This window comes from Falco naumanni, chromosome 14 (genome assembly GCF_017639655.2).
Source record: "Falco naumanni isolate bFalNau1 chromosome 14, bFalNau1.pat, whole genome shotgun sequence".
Lineage (NCBI taxonomy): Eukaryota > Metazoa > Chordata > Aves > Falconiformes > Falconidae > Falco > Falco naumanni.
The window spans coordinates 500,592-520,094 of NC_054067.1; the positions used below are offsets into that span (position 1 = coordinate 500,592).

The following is a 19,503-nucleotide window of genomic DNA, read 5'->3' on the forward strand; positions in this document are numbered from 1 at the left end:
GGAGCCGGGGCGGGCGGCCGTGCGCTGCGCTCGGCAGCCGGGCGCGTGCTGCCGCCGCTCGCCCTCCGCGGCCCCGGGAGCGGGCCCCGGTTGCGCCGCCGTGGCAACGCGCGGGGGGATCCCGGGATGTCCTCGTCGCCCGCGGAGGAGTGCCGGTCGCCCGTGGGGCTGGACTGCTGCAGCTGCTGCCTGGACTTGGCCAACCGGAGCGGGCTGGAGGAGGGGGCCGGGGGCGAGAACAACAACCTGGGCAGCCCCACCGTCAGCAGCTTCCGGCAGCTGCAGGAGCAACTGGTCCGCAAGAACCTCAACACCGACAAGCTGAGCTCCATCATGCGCCAGGACTCGCTGGAGCCCGTCGTGCGGGACCCCTGCTACCTCTTCAACCAGGGCATCTGCAACAGGAACATCGACCAGACCCTGCTCTCCATCCTCCTGCTCTTCCACAGGTGGGTGTCAACGACGGATGCCGAGGGGCTGCTGCCTGCGTGCCTGGAGCCGGACCCGTGTGCTCAGGAGCTGGCAGTGCGGGGGCGAGCCATGGGGCCTGCAGCCCCCCTGGGCTGGCAGGGGCAGGGGGACCCGCATGACCCTGGGGCTGGGTAGGGTGGCATCGCTGGGTGTTTTTCTCTAGGTGGGGAGAAGCCTGGGCAGCCATGCATGGTAGGGAGCCCAGTTCTCCCACCGTGGGTGGTGCCAGCCCAGTCCCTGGGCGCAGGTCTGGGTGGCTCTGCCCTGTGATGGCCAGTGGTGCCCCTCTGTTGGTGTCGTGTGTCTGTCTGCGCAGTGACAACAGCCTCCAGCTGTGTGTCTCAGCCTCTGGACTCTGTTCATCTCTCTGGCTACATCTTACCCACGCAGACGTTGTCTGCATGGGCATGAACACTGTCCAGCGTCGAACAGGCACTTAGTCCTGCATAGAGAGGGGCAGCTCGTTACTTGGGAAACAGCAGTGCTGCCTCAGAAGCCACATTTAGAGTTAGTGAGAAACTGACTAGGAAGCTGGAGAGTCCTACTGCCAGATCCAGCTCTTTCAGCAGCTTCCCTGTCGCTCCCTGGAGTAAATGGAGTGGAGACAAATTTGGCCTGGGTGGTATTTCCCATCCCTGGAAAGCGACTTGGTCCCTGACTGAGCTGCGCCCTCTCGGCTCAGAGCAGGCTGCTCTGGCAGGGGGCTGCCCGCACCAGGGGCACTGGCTCGGGGCCGGCCCCCTCAGCTTGCCAGAGGGCTGGGCTTTACCCTGCCAAGGCTGGGGAAGGCAGGAGTGCAGGGTCCCAACCTGCTCCCCAGCTCCAGCATGGTGGGCAGAGACTGAAGGGGGGGAGGGTCCCAAGGGCTGGCACTCCGCAGGGTCCCTGGCCCTGATGAGGGAGACCCCAGGGATGGGGAGGGAACAGAGCTAGCTGTCTCAGGTCCTGCACTGGCACCTCTGGCTCTGCGATGGGGCTAGACCTGGTGCCCAGCCATCCGGGAGGGCTAGTGAGACAGCAAGGAGAAGGCTGTGCTGCGGGCTGGTAGGCCCAGCCAGGGCTCTCGTACCGGGGGGTAGCACCTGGAGTGCCTGTGGCTTCAGCAGGATGGATGCCTCTCCCCTCCCAGGGCTGAGGGCACATGTACGTGGCAGGCATCTGCGTGACTAGCAGGGCAGGCAGCAGCTCCAGGAATCGTTCGTCTGCTGTGGGTGAGGTAGCATGCAAGTGGGGTGCGCAGCAGCACCCGCATGTTTGCAGACACCTTGCCATGCCCTCCCCTCCCTGCATGTACATGCACCTGTAGGCGTGTTCCTGGGCTGTGCACAGGCAAGCAAGCCACCCTTCGCTCCCCCTGCCCAGCGCGGGAAGGCGGGCAGGCTCACACGTAGCTGCCCCACGCGTGCGAGCCACCCAGGTGGTACGTGTATGCCTCCTTGCCCCAGCCAGCGTCTCATGCTGAGCAGGCTGCTCCCCGTGAGCCATCCTCGGTGGAGACATTCTTCTTGCGCTTACATAACGCCGAGCTGCCGCTCAGGTGGGGAAGGAGGGGCCAGGATGCTCGCCAAGGCACCCGGCACTCGGCCCGGGCTCCCGGCTGCGCAAACAGCAAACCCACCCAGCCAGGAGGTAAACGGGAGCCAAAGATTTCCCTTCACTCCGGGAGGCTGCAGCCACTTGGCATCATGGGTGGAGAGGGGGAGCAAGACACTGTCCCCAGCGTGGGCTGTCAGGTCCACGTGTTGGAGCCAAGCACCCGGGCTGCTCCTCTGGGGAAGATAGTGACGGTGGCCACGGGTGAGAGGCAAGCGATTTGAGCATGGCTGGCTGCTTTCGAACACATCCCTGCGGAAGCAGGACCCATGGTGCTCCTGGCAAGTGAGTGTCTGCTCTGCTGAGGTAGTGAGCAAGCAGAAGTGCCAAGGGACCAGGGTTTGTCCACATCTGTGCTTCTTGGTTCCCCTTGCTGTGGTGCCCAAGCCTGTCCTCCATACCCTGGCGTGTGTTGTGTCCTGAGCCTCGGCATCATCCAGGATCAGGCCACATGTGATCAGGGAAGAGGGAAACGTAATGCTGGAAGGGCAGGGGGGGCATGATGCTGGGAGCAGGGCAGACCCCTGTAGCCTGCTCCCCCTCCGACCTCTTCCACAGCTAAAGTTCAAAGCCTGAAATAAATCCTGGCCAGCATTTCCTCAGTGGGGCCATGCCGCCCATCCATGCCTGTCCTTGGGACACCTGCACCCTGCCTGCTTGGAGCTGGGTGCGTGCCCTGGCAGAAGGATAGTACTTGAGCCTCCACAGGAGGCTGAGATGACAAGTTTCTGTGCAGTTGGCATTGTCATCACTAGACTTCGGCTCAGCTGTGCTGGGCCCTCTTGGTCATAGCCTAGTAGCCAGGAACAAATGGTTTCATCTTGAGAGGCTGGAGGGGGCTGAGCAGGGCTCTCCTGCTCTCCAGGGCACACTGGGGAATCTCCTTACTGGAGGGAGCTGGATCTCGCAGAAGCAGGCAGGGATAGGCATGGTGCACAATGCAGCACATGCCACCGCCAGCCCTGCCAAGCTGTGCTGACCGTGGTGTGCCGTGCTGATGGGCTTCCCCGGCCTGGAGCTCCTGCAAGCCTGGCCTGTGGGAACATCACCTCGAAGCCTGCTGGGCCATGGGGTAGGAGTCCCAGGGTGACAAGATGCCTGTCATGGAAGCCAAGGCGGGCACAGCAGACCGTCTGCCTGGCATCTTCTTCCAGGCAGTGGGAGGATTTGGGCATGCCAAGGTCAGCTACTCCCTGGAGTACGAGCTATTCTTGCCGCTAAAATGAAAGCTCACTGGCATCTCAGTGGTCTGCAGGGCTCAGCAACCCATGCTACAGGACACGGGTCAGGCCACATGCAGCTCTGTCCCATGGGAGCAAAGCAATCAAATGCCCGGTGCACTGGTCCTGAGCAGGAAGGGTGGCTCTCCCAGCCCCCTCCCTGGGCAGACCTGCCCCGCGGGGCCGGGGCGGGCAGAGCAGCCAGCGGGACAGCTCTCCAGTCTCACACCCACACCTCTCTCACGCTTACACGTGCTCCCACACACAGCCCCCTCTCCCCATCAATGCATCCTTGTTGCTCCAGCCCACTCGGCCGGCAGGAATGCACTCCCTGGCCCAGCCACCCTGAGATGCCCTTTACGCCCTGGCTCCATCTCCTCCTCCTGCATCAGTGCTGCAAAGTGACACCCGACAGACAGGAACAAATGGTGCCATGCCACAAATGCCACCCTGGCATCGCTGCCTGGGCAGCTCTTGCTTGCTGGCCTGACCTTATGGTGGGAAAGGTGGTGCTGCCCAGCTTCTCCTACCTGCATTTATCCTTCCTCCAGCCTTTCCATGCAGCACAGCAATTCCCTGCCGTTCCCTTGGCTTGCCCAGGGGAAGGTGGCCCCTAGCCTCTTCCAAGGCACAGACCAAAGGGTGTGTCATTGCCCACCCTGTTCAGTGGAGCAGCAGGTCCCACAGCACCTGCAGAAGTGTCCCCTTGCTGCCCAGAGCAGAGCAGGGCACAGGCTGGCCAGGCTGCCAGATGTTATCCAGGAGAGGCTGGGCAGGAGAGCTGGCATGGGCTGGACGATGTGGGTGAGCAGGTTGGCACATATCTCCTCTTCTCCACCCAGAGCCAGGCGGGGCCCTGCTCAAATCACACACCAGTACACACCTGGGAGGATGCTGTTCTCTCCCCACAGCGCTGACCCCCTCCCATGCCGCTGGCTCCCCTCACCCCCCTTTGCCCCGGGAAAGGCGCCACACAGTCACAGGGCTGCTCTCCCCAGCCCACTGTCGGTCAGGCTTGTGCCTGGGTCTCAGATGAATAATCTCAGGGTAACGCTGGCATTGCAGAGGGATGTCAGAGACCTTCCTGCCCACCACACCAGTGTCTGCAGGGAGATAGGTTGCCCAGCCAGCATGGTGCTAGCTGGCTTCCCCATACCTAGTGTTTCCATGTGTGCTTGGCCTCTTGGCACCACCAAGGTCTCCCTAGAGGGCAGCTCATGATGCCCTCCATGTGAGGGCATGGAGAGAAGGCCTTTCTGAACAGGAACCCACACCCTCCCCAAGCAGGACTGTTTCCTGCAGGAGCATCAGCCTTGTAGGTAACTGGTCCCGAGCATCCCTACCTTGTGCATCCCTCACAGCATCGCTGGAGTGAGGAAAGAGCATGGGGAGCCTGTCAGAGACCACCCAGCCAGGAGGAACCCCCCAGAGACAGGCTGGAAATGCTGAATGTAGGTTGTCTGAGACCCCCAGCAGTGATCTAACCCTGACCTGCAGAGCCCAGGGCTTGATCCAGCATGGCTGAAGCATCTCCAGCAGCCCCAGAGCCAGACTCAGGCTCCAGATGGAGCTGCTTGGTCCTCCTGCACCATGCTGGACTTCAGCAACACATGAGCATGTGCATCCACACATCCTCCCATGCCAGTATAGGAGCACAGCTGCTAAAGCAAGGGGCACAAACCCGCTCAGGTTCCCTGGTGCCAGCAGCAAGGGTGCCCTTATCAGGCCTGTTATCGGGGTGTTCCTCTGGCACCCACAATCCCCTGCTTTGTATGCTATCACCTCTTGGGTATCTTGGCTCATTCCCTAGGAGGAGAAAGTTCAGGCTGGAGCAAAACAACAGCAAGCACAGGTGTGGGCACACCTGCCTCCAGTGCCCAGGGCTGTGGCCCCCAGGTCCCACATGCCGTGCCACCCAGGGGCAAAGGGGGGTGGCCCAAGAAGTCTCCAGACCAGGCTGGCAGCAGGGTGCCTGGATGCAGGGTGCAATGGAGGGACACTACGGCTTTGCACCACGCTATGGCACAGCCTGTCATAACAGGGAATGAGGGAATGCTGGGCTGGCCCGTGAGCTGGGGCTGGCCCGCAGAGGAAGCCCTTTACAACCCAGACAGCATCTCAGCTCCCACCGGGCACATGGCGCAGATGTGGGTGCCATGGGCGATGCCTCTGTGGGCACACTGTGTCCCTGGTGTACTCCTCTGTGCTGGCACCCATCTCCCTGGCCACCTCACAGCACAGAGAGGACTGAATACAGTGACCTGTGTGGGACAGAGGGGTTCAGGGCACGTGTCAGCAGAGCCTGGCGGCTGCGTGTGTGCACAGGGAAGATGATCATGGCATGTGTGCGTCCGCTGTAAGGTGGCTTCCAAGGGCAGAAGAGGGTCCAGGAGGATCCTGCCCTTGTTAAGTGAGTGAGACTCAGTTTGCAGAGGGCAGAGGATACCCAGAGGGTTGTGATGGGGAGTGAAGGCTAGAGAGGCATTAAAGGCTGCCATGCTTTGCCTATGAGCTCTGAGTTATATTTATCCAGGTGCCACACATTGCTGGCTTTGGGACAGGAGTTTGTCATCCTCTGTCTGTGTGTTTAGAGTTATATATATGTGTGTGTGTGTGTATTTGAGAGGCTTTTGCTGCAGAATGATTCCAGCAGCAGAGCAGAAGCCCTGGGCCCCTTCCCATGCTGCTGTCTCCCTGTCCCTGGGAGTGATCCAGTCCTTGCCACCCCTGCCTGTGACTCCCCTGGGCTGGCAACCCTGCCCAGGTAGGCAGCAGGGTGGCCGATGCCATGGGACAGCACAAGATATTCCCATGGGATCACCATGCTGGTGATCCACCCGTGGTGCAGAGCAGGACTGCTCCAGGCAGTTTGGAGGCAGGGGACTGTCTCATGTTTTCCCCAAGAGTTGGCACAAGCCAGGTGACGGCTGGCAGCCGAGGCCGGGCACACAGACAGCCATGGCAGCGTCACAGGTACGCGTCCTGCTGGCAGCTTATTGTCTTTCGTGTTGTTATTGTTCTGAAATGTCAGGAAGGGAAGGGTTTTAACGAAGCGTCCCTGGTTCGAAATGCCCAAGATTCTTTGCAAAGGCCAGACGGGGTATTAATAACCAGCTCTGCTGAAACTGTGCAGCCCCAGCATGTGTCCTTGCCTGACCTCCCATGGGGCAGCTGGCTCATACACCAGTGGAGCTCGGCTCTTCTCCTATTCCTGACCCACGCTGGCTTGTGTCTGTCCAGGCTTTGCTCCCCTTGGCCAGCCAGCCCCAGGGAAGGGGTGTTGAAGGTCTGCTGTGGCTCCCCCCAAGCATCTCCATCAGGCCAGGCAGGAGAGTGCAAAGCTCGGGCACCTTTGAAAGGGGAAAGTGAAGGATTCAGGGGTTTCCTTGAAGATGGGTTAGTGTGGGCCCTGGAAGAGCAGCTTTTGGGGTTGCACAGGATGCTGAGGTGCTGCTCTCTTGCAGCTTTCCAGCCTCTGTCCTCTCATTATACAATGAACTGTCTTCCAATTACCAAGCCAGGCACTCCTGTATGCTGCCAGGGCAGCAGCTTCCAGCACCAAGTGTGGCTCCGGAGCACCAGCTCCTGCTTGCAGAGCAGCCTGGGATTTCTTTCAGAAGATGCTGGAGGCCCTGCCTTGGGGTTCCTCTCTCAGGCTGGAGATCTCTGGAAAAGCTGGCTGTGCACCAGCAAGGGGTGAGGGGAGAGCAGCGCCCGAGCTTCCAGCCCCCTGCCCACCACACACTTGGAGGTTCAAGGGCACCACATGGCCGTGGTGCTGCAAGGGGGTCCCTTCAGCGTCATAGCCACCTCCGCTCTGTCTCCAGTTCCCTGAAACCAAACCAGAGACGGGTAGCCAGGATCTGAGGATGATCTAGCTGGGACTGTCCAAGATGATACAGTGGGCTACGAAACAAGGACAGACCTGAAGCTCACAGCCTGAGCTGGCAGGAGACCTGCAGGGCAGGGCATGGCTAAGCAAAGGAGGTGATAACATGGAATTCAGTTGCTGGACTCCACCCCATGGTGCCCGTGGGTGTGAAATGCTTGCTCTGCGGACAGATTTGTGGATGAGAACTCTGCTGAGGGTTCAGTCCACCCATCCTCCTTGAGGCTGGGCATCCTTGACCCACGAAAGGTAGGGAGTATGGCTGGGGGATGGCTGTGTTCTCCCCACTGCCGCCACCAGGCACAATGCTGGTGGGAACACCATGGGGTTTTTTTGCTGGATTGTGCCATACCTGTCACGCTCCCTCTAAGTGCGCCATGGTTGTGGGACCCCGCATGGGCTGGGTGCAGGCAAGGGAGCAGCAGGGTGGCCAGGGTTGTTGCACAGCCCCTGGCAGGGCGTCCTCTGAGTTGGCCCGAGTTGTGCAGGCAGCAGCACGGGGCTGGTGTCAACAAACACAGGCAAGGCAGGAGGTTGGGCTGCATGGCCCAGGGGTGGTAATAAGCAGATCAGCCCTTTTTCCTCTTCCCCTCCTACCCCAGCACGCCTGGGGAAGCTGTGGCTTTGGAACCTTCCTATGTACAGCATCATGGCGAGGGCTTTGCCAGAGCCGGGTCATCTCTGACCTCCGCTCCTTGACTGCTGCTGGGAGGCAGCTGCTACTGGGGTGCACTGGGCAAGGGGCACTGGAGGAAGAAGAGGGGCTGGTGACAAAGTTAGAGAAAGAAAAATTGCAGCCCTCAGCAGGCCAGCTCCGGGGTGTGCACTCACACGCCAGAAAAAACAGAACTGGGAGTACAGCCAAGTACCTTTATCAGAGGAAGCAGGCAGCCCAACAGCTGGACATGGGAGCCTGCCAGAGCACCCTCCGCCCTCCCCACGCTGCCTCCAGCCCAACAGGTTGGAGAAGTCCCTGCACCGCAATCCCTGCCTGTGCCCCGCTGCCTGGTGGGGGGTTAGCTGTGTCCCCTGCCCACCACCCGCGGGAGCTCATTCTGCTTCCATCGCTGGTGAAGGGAGGGGAGGACAGGTTCCACATCAGCCTTCCCCAATGGCAAACCCTCCCTGGGCTTTCCCAACATAGCAAAGTGGCTCTCCCAATTGCTCCGGTGTCCCATAGCCCTGGGATGGGGACTAAGTCTAGCAAGGCCAGCAGCACTGGCTCTGCAGGCAAGGACTTGCATTTACAGATGTACCCAGGAGGGGTTTCTCTTTGGAGCAGCTGATGCCCTGGGTTGAGGGATTTATGAGCCCTCTGAGGCCCCGGTGGGTGTGAACCAGGTCCCCGTGTCACAGGGCTCCTGGTTGCATGGCGCTGCCACAGGTCCCACGCAACCCCTGGAAGGCAACGACTGAGCTGGGAGTCATGCCAAGCCTGTAGCAAACAGCTCAGCCAGGACATCTTCAGGATGAGAAAAGCAAGAGCTGGCCAACCAGTGTGCCCTGGCAGCAGGCAGCTCTGGCCTTGCAGCCCTCAGGACTGGCCCAGCAGCCCCACGCCAGTGGTGCAGGGCCGGCCAGGCACAGTTTGGGGTGCTGGGAGCGGGATGGCTGAGTAGGGCAGCAAATGACACAGCTGCCTCCTTGCCCATGGGCAGCCTCATGCCATTACCTCTCCTTCCCCGGCACCAGGACAGGGCTGTGGAGCAAGACTGGGGGCTCCACAGACCGGTTCCATACCCAGCCCTTCCCACTGTGGGCTTCCACAAGCCCCACCCATCACCCACGTCTCCAGCCACCCCTCCTTCAGCTCCTGTGGGACACAGCTGGCCCTGGCGCTGGCATCCCCAGTCCCCTCGGCCAGCACAGCCACGGCTGCAGGATTTCAGGCTGTGAAAGGCCGCATTTTCTTAGCTGTGTGTTTGCAAGTGGTGGCTTTTCCTCTCCCTCTCTGCTCTGACCCTTTGAGCTGGAGATCTGACTCTGCAGAGCAGCCTGGGCAGCTTTGGCTCTGCGCCTTTCCCGTGTTGCTCTCCAGTGTCTCTGAGGCCAGGCAATAAACATTTCCCACGCCTCGGACCCTCTGAAGGGCCTTCCTCCCATTGAACTGAGTCCTTGGGAGACAGCAAGCCAGGAACACTGCCACAGAGCAGTGAGAATGGCCTGGAGCTGGAGGAGAGCAGAGGCTGAGGAGCCAGGACTGCTCCTGCAGCACTGGCCGGTCCCTCAGCTCCCACCAGCAGCTGAGGGGGCAAGGGCATCCTTCAGCATGTGGCACCGCAGTGCCCGGCAGGGGTTCAACGCATGAGGCTCCGCACAATAGCATATGTCATCCCTAGGGCCATGGGGACAGGGCTACATCCTCTGACCCACAACATGGTGCAGGTGTGGGGTGCCAGGGCATCCCATTCTCCTGCTCCTTGTCATCCCTGGGTCCAGCCAGGTCTTAGCCCTTTGGGGGCTCCAGCTCAGCAGTGTCCGTGCTGCCGAATCCTGTTGCGGAGGAAGGGGTCGTCACCAAATGTCACCTGGCGATTGGGAATTGGGACTGATGTCTCCCAGGCTTGGCACAGGCTGTGTGTAGGCTGGCTGAGGGGTTGCAAGCAACTTTGGAGTATCGTGCAGGGCCATTGCTGGGGGTTACACCAGCGAGTAGCTGGTGTCACCACCTCGCCTTGCTGCTCCATGACAGCCACAGGGTGTTTTTTTTTCCCCCAGAGAGAGCAACAATTAGTGTCACAATTACACTGTATCATGGCTGCTGTTATTGTTCCTAAAATAACCACAGGCACGAGCTGGGACCCTGCCTGATGAACATCCCATAGCTGCACACATGAGGCAAGAGCTGCCATGCTGCTATCGCAGGGATGTAGCTGACACCACTGGCCCCTCTTGGCTGGCCTGCTCCAAGGTGCCCGTCACCATGGCTTCTGGTGCCATAGGGTAGCAGCGAGTCCGTGGCCCCTGCTCCTTAGGAAGAGCAAGGGGGGATGTTGCCCACCCTGCTGTGCTGCTGGCGGGCCCCGACGGAGCAGGAACGGAGCAGTGGGAGAGGAAGCGGCTACCAGAAGCCTTGCTGGAGCAGGGCCAGCAGCCTGGCAAGGCCATCTGCTGGGGCCACAGGGGGCTGGGAAAGGGCTCCCCCACTGCTTCGGGCACAGCTGGGGCCCCATGCAGGACTCTGCTGCTGTGGGAGGTGTTTGGACAGCCCACAGGGCCTCCCATACAAATCCCTGGGGAGAGCTGAGCACAAACCAGGGGTACGGCAGAGGGCTGTGCACTGCTGCTCCCACCTCTGAGATCCCAGGTGGGCTGCAGTGGGGCTGCCCTGTGGGCTGGGGGGTGCCTCCTGAGCGGAGCTGCCCCCATGCCACACTGCCAACACTGTGTGCATGCCCAGGTGTGTGTCTGCATCAGCTGTGAGTCACAGCAACGCACATGTGTTGGGACATATTTGCAGTGCACGTGCAGGATTCATCAGTATGCATGCAGAAGGGGCATGTTTGTAGAGTGTGCATGCACAAGTGCACATGCGTGCGTGTGCACCTCTATACAGGGTGCATGCCCATGTGGGCTAGAAAATGCACATGGGCACGTCCATGTGGGTGTGCCTGTGTGTGCAGGGCATGCATGTGCATGCAGGACTTGCACATGTCTGCGTGAATGTATGGTTTGCAAGGTGTGCCTACATTTGCGTGCACCCAGCAACACAGCCAGGGGTGTCTGCAGCAGAAGCCACATTCCTCGAGTAGGTCTGCGGGTGGGGGGCTGCAAGGTGGTGGGCTGCATCCCTGGCTGAGGCTGTGCCAGGGGCAGGAGGCAGCCCCCATGTCCAGCATGACCTGCCCCCAGCCAAGCATGCTGCCTTGGGATTCCTCATTAATTAAGTGCCAGGAAGGAAAAAGAAAGCAGAGCCTTCTGTGCTTCCACCCCTAAAAAGCATCGCTCCCCTGGGGGTCTCATGGAGGAGGGCAGCATCCTTCCCAGCCTCAAAGCCAGGGAGCCCACACCCCAAGCAGTGATGGTGGTGCTCAGGGCTGTGCAGGGCTGGGAAAGACCCCAGGAGGGATGGCAGCAAAGTCAGTGACTTACTTTTGTTTATTTTTGCAATAGTCCCAGCTCCATGGGAAAAATATTGGAGGTGGCAGAGCTGAAGCAATTTCCTCTCAAAGCACTGTGTCGCTGCACTTCCCCGATTCGCTCCAGCAGCTGTGGAAATCACCAGCTTTTCCCCAGCCCTGGGTGCTGAAGCACTGTGCCGGGAAGCGACTGGGCAGCGCCCAGGACCCCAGATCTGGGAGGCAAAGACTGTGACCCAAGCTCTGATCTGTCCATCCTGGAGCCCTTGGTCCCTGGCACTAATAATTTTGGGCTTTCCTTTGGGAAGGGGGCTGGGCCAGGTCTGGGGGAGCCATAGCGTGGGAGATGTGAAGGTGGGGAAACTGAGGCACAGCTTCCAGGGCTAGGAGCAGGCTGGGATCTGTCCACCCTATCTCCCGGCTGCTGCCCACCTCATTGCAGGAGACAGAAGGTGGCACAACCACTGACACACCCAATCGTGGGAGAGAAAATGCCTCTCCTCTTCCCTCCTGCCCTCTCCACAGTGAGATGGGCACCTTCCCTCCGCTGCAATGGGAAGCTGAGTCATGAGACCCTCGGTGTGGGTGGCCTGGGCTTCTCCTGGACAAGGGGACGGAGCTGTGCCCTGTTGTCCTGGGGGCTGCCACCCCTGCCCACTGCCAGCCACCCTGGGGACAAGCGCACACAGAGCGCCTTTCATCTGCCCGTGGAGGGGGGCAGTCACCCGCTCCCTGCTCAGCACCCACGCGGCTCGGGATGGCACACTGTCCCGCCGGCCCCTGAAAGGGCCAATTGAGCGCGGCTGAGGTCATCCACCCAGTGTGTTTACCCCATGCCCGCAGCCCCGGGACGTGCCGGCACCCAGGCTGTCCCTGCCACCCGGCAGGCCAGGGGGACGCTACTGCGGGCAGAGTCGGCATTGCTGCTGGCGTGCTGGCTGCCACCGGCGAGCAGAGGGGCTGGAGCGGGGCTGCAGGCACCAGCATGGCCTTCCAGCCACCATACTCCCCAAGCCTCTTCAGGAGGAGGGACTGGTGAGTGGGGCCTGGCCGCGGGCAGGGTGGAGGGACACGTGCCAGCCCTGGGGCTGGGGGGGACAGACCCCTGCCCACTCTCTGCAACACCAGTCCCCCTGCTCAGCAGCTTCACGTGGGCTGGGCTGGTGCTGGCAAGGGGGGATGTGCATCATTCCCCCAGCAGAGAGAGGGACAAATGGGTCCCACACGTGCCCCCCAGGGAGGAAGCACCCATCCCTTGTACAACCCCCACACCGGGGAGGAGAAGATGCTTTTTGCACCCCCCATCAAACCTGTGTGTCTCAGGGCACCTGCACGTGCCTGGCCACAGTTTATGGGCCACACAGCATCTCAGGCCGCTCGGGACACCATGGCCCTCATCCCATCCTGGGAGGTGGGGCTCCGATTTGCTGGGGAGCAAGCTGGCAGGGCAGTGCTCTGAGCAGCAGCCATGCTGCACTGTGCCTCAGTTTCCCTTTGTGACAGGGAAATACCAGTCCACCCACCCTCACCCCTTCCCTAAGGCAGGGGCACAGCAGCGTGCCCACCGGCTGTGGCTCCTTGGCCTCTCTCCGTGCTGGCACCCACCAGCCTGGTGCTGGGCACCTTCAGCCCCCTGGGTCAGAGGATCTGGGGTCCTCTGCAGCATCTCTGGGGTGCAGGTGCTCCTGCCAGCACTAACACATTCTCGGGTGCTGCACCGTGCTGCGGGCTGTCCCGCAGGGTCTCGTTTAGCATCAGACCCTGGCTTGGGGAGGACAAGCCCCATCGGGGCGGCAGCAGTGGGGCGGGGGGGTGCGCGCCTGGGGCTGAGCAAAGTCCTGCCGGTCCCGGTCCGGAGGGCAGCGATAAGCCCTGGAGCTGGCAGACGGCCGAGCGCAGGGGAGCGTCACACCTGGGGGGCAATGCCAGCCCCAGCCCCATCGTGTTGCTAGGGGCGTTTGGGGGGACGGGAACTTGCCTCCCCCCCATGTGCGGGCCGCTCCGGGGGCGCGGTGGCCGACCTGGTGTGACCCCAGTGCTTGCCCGGGCGTGTGCACCCGCGGGGTCGCGGCTCGGCGCACACAGTGTCGGAGCCCGCTGCGCGCACCCGCAGTGTGGCCCCCCGCCCGCAGCTCGGGGGGCAGCGCTGGGGCCGGGGCCGGTGAGGGGCCGGGGGCGCTGCAGTTCCGGCCGGGGCCGCGGGGCGGCGCCCGCCCCCGGCCGGCGGCGGTTACGCAAGGGCGGGGCGGGCCGCCCGCTGGTCTTGGGCTTGTTTTGCACCCTGGGTTTGTTTTGCACGCCAGTTTTGTTTTGCTCTCCCGTTTCTGCTTTGCAGTCCGGTTTTGTTTTGCACTCCGGGTCATGTTTTGCGTGCCTGTGTTGTTTTTCCACTCCCGTTCCGGGGTTGCACTCCTGGTTTTGCTTTGCACGCCCGTGGCTGCCCGTTTCCCTTCTGCCCCGTCTCTGCAGCCGGGGCGGGCTCTGGTGGTCGTGGGCTTGCAGGCGTGCGTACCCCAAAGGCACAGCGCGTTTTCCCCTTTTCCCAGTCCCTCAAGCGGGGCCCCCGCACAGCTGAACTCCCATCCCAGTTATAGGTGGGGAGCACAGGAAGGGGGTGCTGAGGCATGGGGGCCGCGCAGGCATGTGGGGTTGAGGGGTGGGGTGGCAGGACTCTCGTTGCAGAAGATGGGCGGGTGTACAGATGAGAGGTGCAGAGAGGACAGAGTGCTGGAGAGCCTGGGTCATGCACTGGGAGGGGGCCACGCTGTGCTGGGGTGCAACTGGGAGGCGCAGAAGTGCGGCCGTGGAGCTCCGGGGCGCAGTGCCAGGGTGCCGGGGGGCTGTGCCAGGGTGCGTTACCAGCTGGTAGCGGTGCCGTGCTGGGGAGCAGGCGCAGCACCGGCCCGACACCGGGCGCGGCGCTGTGGGGCGGCGGGCGGGCTCGGGACCGCTGGCACCGCCCGGCGGGGCGGACGCCGCCGATATAAGCGGGGGCGGGGGGGGGTAGCGCTGCATTGCGTTCGGTTTTGCTTCGCCCGCGCATCCAGCTCACCGCGGCTATAGCCATGAGCACCGGCATGTACCAGTCCCCCATGGAGGTGGCTGTCTACCAGCTCCACAACTTCTCCATCTCCTTTTTCTCCTCGCTGCTTGGGGGGGACGTGGTCTCCGTGAAGCTCGATAACAGGTAGGGGCAGCCCCGGTACCGGCCGCGGTGCGGTCCGCCCCGCCCCGCCGCTCTCCGCTGTGGCCCGGGGCTGGCCGGCGCGTCGCCTGCTGCTGTGCCCGTGCTGAGGGGGTTCCGGCTGCCTTGTTGCTCGGGGGGGGCCCGGTGCGCCGACCCCGGCAAAGGGGGAGGCCCCGGTGCACGGGAGCCGCGGTGGGCGCGGACCCCCGGGAAGGGCTGTGCTCGGGGGCCTCTGCTCACGCGCTGCCTCTCCGCTCTCTTCCAGCGCCTCCGGAGCCAGCGTGGTGGCCATCGACAACAAGATCGAGCAGGCAATGGTGAGCCGCAGCGCTGCTCTCCCCGCGCACCTTGCTTCATGACCCCCCCGGTGCTCTTATTTGGTGGCCGGGGGGGTCCCCGGGTGGGTGCTCTGCCCGAGGGGGGATCCCCGCTCCCCAGCCTGTTGCCGGCAGAGCAGCTGCTTTGTCTGCCCGCCGGTGGCTGAGCTGATTGGCTCCGGCAGCGCTGCAGTGCGCAGGGAGCCTGCTGGGGGGGGGGGGAACCTGGGAAGGACCCTCCGGGGTTGGGGGGTGGGGGTAACCAAGCCAGGTCCCATAGGTGACGGGGAACTGCAGTCTGCCAAACCCCCGAGGGGGCAGGGGAACTGGGGAACGGCTTCGGCGGCAGCGAGACCTGGGAGGTGGACCTTAGGGATGCTGTGGGTGCTGGCCTGCGGGGTCTGCAATGGGTGAGCACTTAGCCCTGGCCAGGCTGCCAAGGGTGAGGTGGGGAGGGACAGCCTTTGGAAAAAGCCTTTATGCTACTTGGCAAGCAGCTAGGGGCAGAGCTTTGCAGAGCAGGGTGGGAGCAACCCCCAGGCTGTAATCATCAAGTGATCAGTCTCTTCAATGCCCTTTTGCAGGATCTTGTGAAAAACCACCTGATGTATGCAGTGCGGGAGGAGGTTGAGGTCCTGAAAGAGCAAATCAAAGAACTGTTGGAGAAAAACTCCCAGCTAGAACGTGAAAACAGCCTCCTGAAGACCCTCGCCAGCCCTGAGCAACTGGAGAAGTTCCAGTCCCGGCTCCCTGCGGAGGTTCTGTGCCCGGAGGAGCAGAGCCCTGGGGCAGCTGCCCCGGCCCAGCACTCAGGGGGCTCTGCGGTGTAAGGTGGCTCTGTCCTTGGGGTGGGCAGAGCCACAGAACTCTTTCTACTTAATCTCCTGCAAAATCGTTTCCGCCTTCATCTCACATGAAGGACTGCCTGACCCCGGCATGGAGCCGTGCCCCACCCCGGGCAAGCCTGGCCAGCCAACAGAGCCAGTGGCCATCTCCTGCATGAGGGTGCTCTTCTGCAAGGGAGACGTGGGCAGCTGACCCCTCCCCATCCAACCACCCACCATGTGCTGGGAGTAAATCTGGCCTGCCTGTCCCAGGCGCTGCTGAAACCTGGGCATCTACGACACCCCAGCAGTGCCAGGCACCCTTTGGCACTTTGATGGGAATCCACGGTTGGAAGGAGAGCACACAGTCCTGTGCCTTTGCTGCACTGTGCAGGGGGGTTTGTCTCTTTCTGGCAAAGCCTGACGTTGGAGGAAGAACGTTTTTTTCGTGAGCGATGCAGATTTGTCCCACTAGCCACCCAGGAGCATGCTGGAACCCAAACCTGACTGAGTAGCACCGGTGGTGGCAGTTGCAGTGTAGTGCATGGCTGTACGCACATCAGTGTGGGGATTACAAGGAAAAAAAAGCTTGTTTTATTAGCTTGGGCATCTTCTGTAGCTGTATTTATGTATAAACACGTGCATGAGTGGTGCCCTGCTCTGGGCCAGCCATGCCCATCTCTGTACAGCTGGGGGATTTGACATAAGACTGGAATGGCAAGCAGCTGTAACTGGGTGGCCAGTGCTGCCAGCGGCATGACGGAGGGGATGGATTTACCCCCCTCTAGCAGCCAGCATGACAGAGCCATGCAACAGCGCTGGGAGGATCTGGACTGACCAGGGCACGACAGGGGCTGTGCTCCAGCCCGCTGGGTTGCAGGGAGCTGGCCCATGCTCCTGGGCTCCTCACCTTCCCTGACCAGCTCTCTGGGAAGTGACAGGACGTCCCTTTTGACGTCAGAAGCGGTGACACAGTTGTGTAAATCTAGGTAGAAATGGCAATAAACTCTACTTTTTATACAAGTGTGCGCCCCGAGCTGTGTGTCTGTGGCTGGGAAGGGAGAGGTGTTGTCGGGGGAGGGACAGTGTAGGTTGCTGAGGAAGGGGCTGGGACTTGCTGGGATGAGACTGGTGAGGATGCTGTGCTGCAAACCTGCTGGGGTTAGGACGGTGCTGCTTCCACAGCTGAAAAAACCTGGCAGCTCCCTTCCTTCAGCAGAGGTGGGGGTCAGTCGTCGTCGTCCGTCCCTGCCCCTCCCCCAGCTGCTCTGGCTGAGCCAGGATGGGAGTTTGGAAATGTGAGCAGGTGCCTTTTTCCCAGAGGGGCAGGTGTACAGTAAGGAAAGGTGCCCTGAGCCTACGGGTCTTTGGCCTCTGTCATGCCTGTGACAGGGGAGAGATGTGTGCAGGGCAGGCTGAGGGGGGCAAGTGGGGAGGAAGCTTTTCTCAGACTGTGGAACTGTATGCACCCCGAGTCTAGCTCTGCCCTTCCTCCAGTGTTTTTGGTTTGTTGCTTCTCACAGACATCACTGACTTTTCTATTTTACTACTTTTTGGACCATCTTGAAACAAGGTGTGAGGGTCAGAGGATGGGTCAGCTGGACTGAACAGTGCTGGATGGGGACTGAGGGTGCCCCAGCACTATCCTAGGGTACAGCCAGCCTTGGATTCAACCCCATGGGGTAGGTGGGAGAGGGAAAAAAAAACCCGAAACCCTCCATCTCTGAGGATGCTGGGTGACTATGGCATTTGGGTGAGGGCTGAAGGCTGGAGGATACCAGGAGGTGTGTGAGCAGAGCCCCAGGCTGGCAGGATAGTTTGAAGCTAGGTGCAGTATCTTCCCCTGGGGTTTTATACCATGGTCATGGCTGCTCAGCCAGCTGGAGACAGCCCCAGCTCAGAGAAGGGGCTGGGAATGCCCCAGGTCCTCGATAGCTGGTGGTTGGCCGTGCCCTGCACTGCTGGCAGAGCTGCTTTGCACTGCTTTGGGTTTCTGCTCTAGTGCGGGTGACTTGGCCCCAGCCCAATGTGAGTCACCGCAAAACCAGGGAGCTGAGGACGGTTGACACCCTGGAAACGCTGGGTAAACAGCAAAACACAGGCCACAGGAGCTCGAAAACATGCAGGGTGCCTGTCCCCTGTCTGTCCCAGGGCTGGGACCCAACTGCAGCCTTGCACAGGCAGCTCTGCAAACACTCTAGTGCAAGAATTAGGCATGCACATGTGTGTGCCTTGGGTGTGTGAGTACTGTGTTTGATTGCTTTCCCTGCTCTGTGTGTGTGTGTGCAAACAAGGTACAGGCAGCCCCTACAGTGTGTACGTGCATCCCTTGCACATGCAGGCCAAGGGCATCTACGCACACACACAGGGCATCCCCTGTGCTGCCACTCTCTGGGGCAGTACAGTTTCATGGAATGGCTGTTTCCCAGGGCACTTGCTGTGCTTGTGCTGGCCATTTCACCGCAGTGGGTGTTTGGGGTGCCACTGGGCTCCCACCCGCTGGGAAATTGTCTGCCCAGCCTTCTGCAACCCTCCGGGGAGGGTTTGGGCTGCAGTGATGAGCTCTGTACCCCGTCTGACCTTGCTGCACCCCACACCATGGCTGCATTCCAGGGATGCAGTGATGGCATTTGGAGTCTGGAGCCCTGTTTGCCTTCGCCACCTCTCCCCATCCCCTGTCCCCTCCCTGCATCGCTGGGATGCCCCACAGCCCTCACATGCCTTTGTGCAGCAGTGACAGGCAATGGCACAAGGGCCTATTACAACCGCTTTGCAAAACCCACCCGCCCAAACCACTTACTCGAGATCAGCCTTCCTCCCACGGGTGGGCAGAGCCTTTCCCTGTCCCCGCAGTGTGGTGTGACACGGTGCCAGCCAATGGCACAGGGCAGCCCCACCAGAAACCCCTCCCTGCCGCTGGCCCATGTCACCGCAGAGCTGCTGCGCAAGGCTGAGCCCAGCCGTGGTGGTGTCCCTGGCATCTCCTGGAGCAGGACAGGAGATGAACCCTTGGGCCGAGCACCCAGCAAGCCTGGCTGGAACAGCCAAAGGAAAGGGGCTGCCACCCTCTCCCCCCGGGGTACAGGGTCTGTGCCCCAGCCCCTGATGCACCTGGGGGCTGGAGGAGGGCTTCGTCACCCCTAGGCACCTGAAGAGACCCTGTGTCCTTCCCAGGCCCCCTGGTTCTGGAAAAAGCTTGGAAATACCCTTCCCAGGCTGCCTGTTCCTCCTGCACACAATGTCCTCTTACGCTGTGCCACAGACCCTGGAGAAAGTGGCACACGCTGTGCGGCACCCAAAAGGAGATAAGCCCCCCGCCGGGGCAGCCGGGTGCCGGGGCAGCGTGGTCCACCAGCCCTCGCCATCAGACCCCCTTCCTCCCCCCCAGCAAGGATGCACCTTGCTGAAGAGGCAGCCCCTGGGCAGCAGGAGGGGAAGCTGACCCAGGCCCTAAGGCAAGGCAGGCACGGCTGAGCTCTGCCCCGGGCCGCGGCAGGGGCTGCCCTGAGCTCCCCGTGGTTCACCGTACCCTGCTTCCCGGGAACGAGTCAGGCTCGGCCAGTCCGTACGCGGGACGTGGGTGACAGCAGCAGCCCGGGCAGCCGGGGGTTAAAGCTGCACGGCGGCCATCGCGGGCTGCCCCCGCCTCCCGCTGCCCCGGCGCCCCGAGGGTTAACGCGCCGCGGCAGGAAGCGTCTGAGAAACGGCCGGTTCGAGAAAAACCGAGAAGCTGCTGGCGCTGCTGCTGCTGCTGGTGCTGCTGGGCAGAGCGGGGCTTTCCCGGCCCCCACGCCACTCCCCCGGGCCCCCGCACCCTGACCTGCATGGGGGTGCAATGTGGCACTGGGAGGAGGGGGGACTGTGAACCCACTCCTTCCCACTTGTCCTTGGGCCCGGGCGTGACTGGAGTTGGGAAGGGGATG

At 61.9% G+C, this 19,503-nt stretch overlaps 1 protein-coding gene across 2 annotated transcripts; it reads left to right on the forward strand.

The window, feature by feature from the left end:
* Nucleotides 1-16,603, forward strand: TSC22D3 (TSC22 domain family member 3). Of its 2 annotated transcripts, none has more exons than XM_040614385.1 (3): nucleotides 1-449; nucleotides 14,705-14,756; nucleotides 15,341-16,603. In XM_040614385.1, exons 1-3 carry the CDS (start codon nucleotides 127-129, stop codon nucleotides 15,584-15,586), a joined length of 621 nt encoding a protein of 206 aa, XP_040470319.1. In that variant the 5' UTR covers nucleotides 1-126; the 3' UTR covers nucleotides 15,587-16,603. The 2 variants fall into 2 exon arrangements, with proteins under 2 accessions (XP_040470319.1, XP_040470320.1); XM_040614386.1 differs by lacking the exon at nucleotides 1-449 and adding an exon at nucleotides 14,245-14,439.
* The last annotated feature ends 2,900 nt before the right edge of the window (nucleotides 16,604-19,503 follow it).

Coding starts and splice junctions, on each gene's coding strand:
- TSC22D3 (XM_040614385.1), top strand. CDS start 127: ATGTCCTCGTCGCCCGCGGAGGAGTGCCGGTCGCCCGTGGGGCTGGAC. Junction 450..14,704: donor ATCCTCCTGCTCTTCCACAG/GTGGGTGTCAAC, acceptor GCTCTCTTCCAG/CGCCTCCGGAGCCAGCGTGG. Junction 14,757..15,340: donor ACAAGATCGAGCAGGCAATG/GTGAGCCGCAGC, acceptor GCCCTTTTGCAG/GATCTTGTGAAAAACCACCT.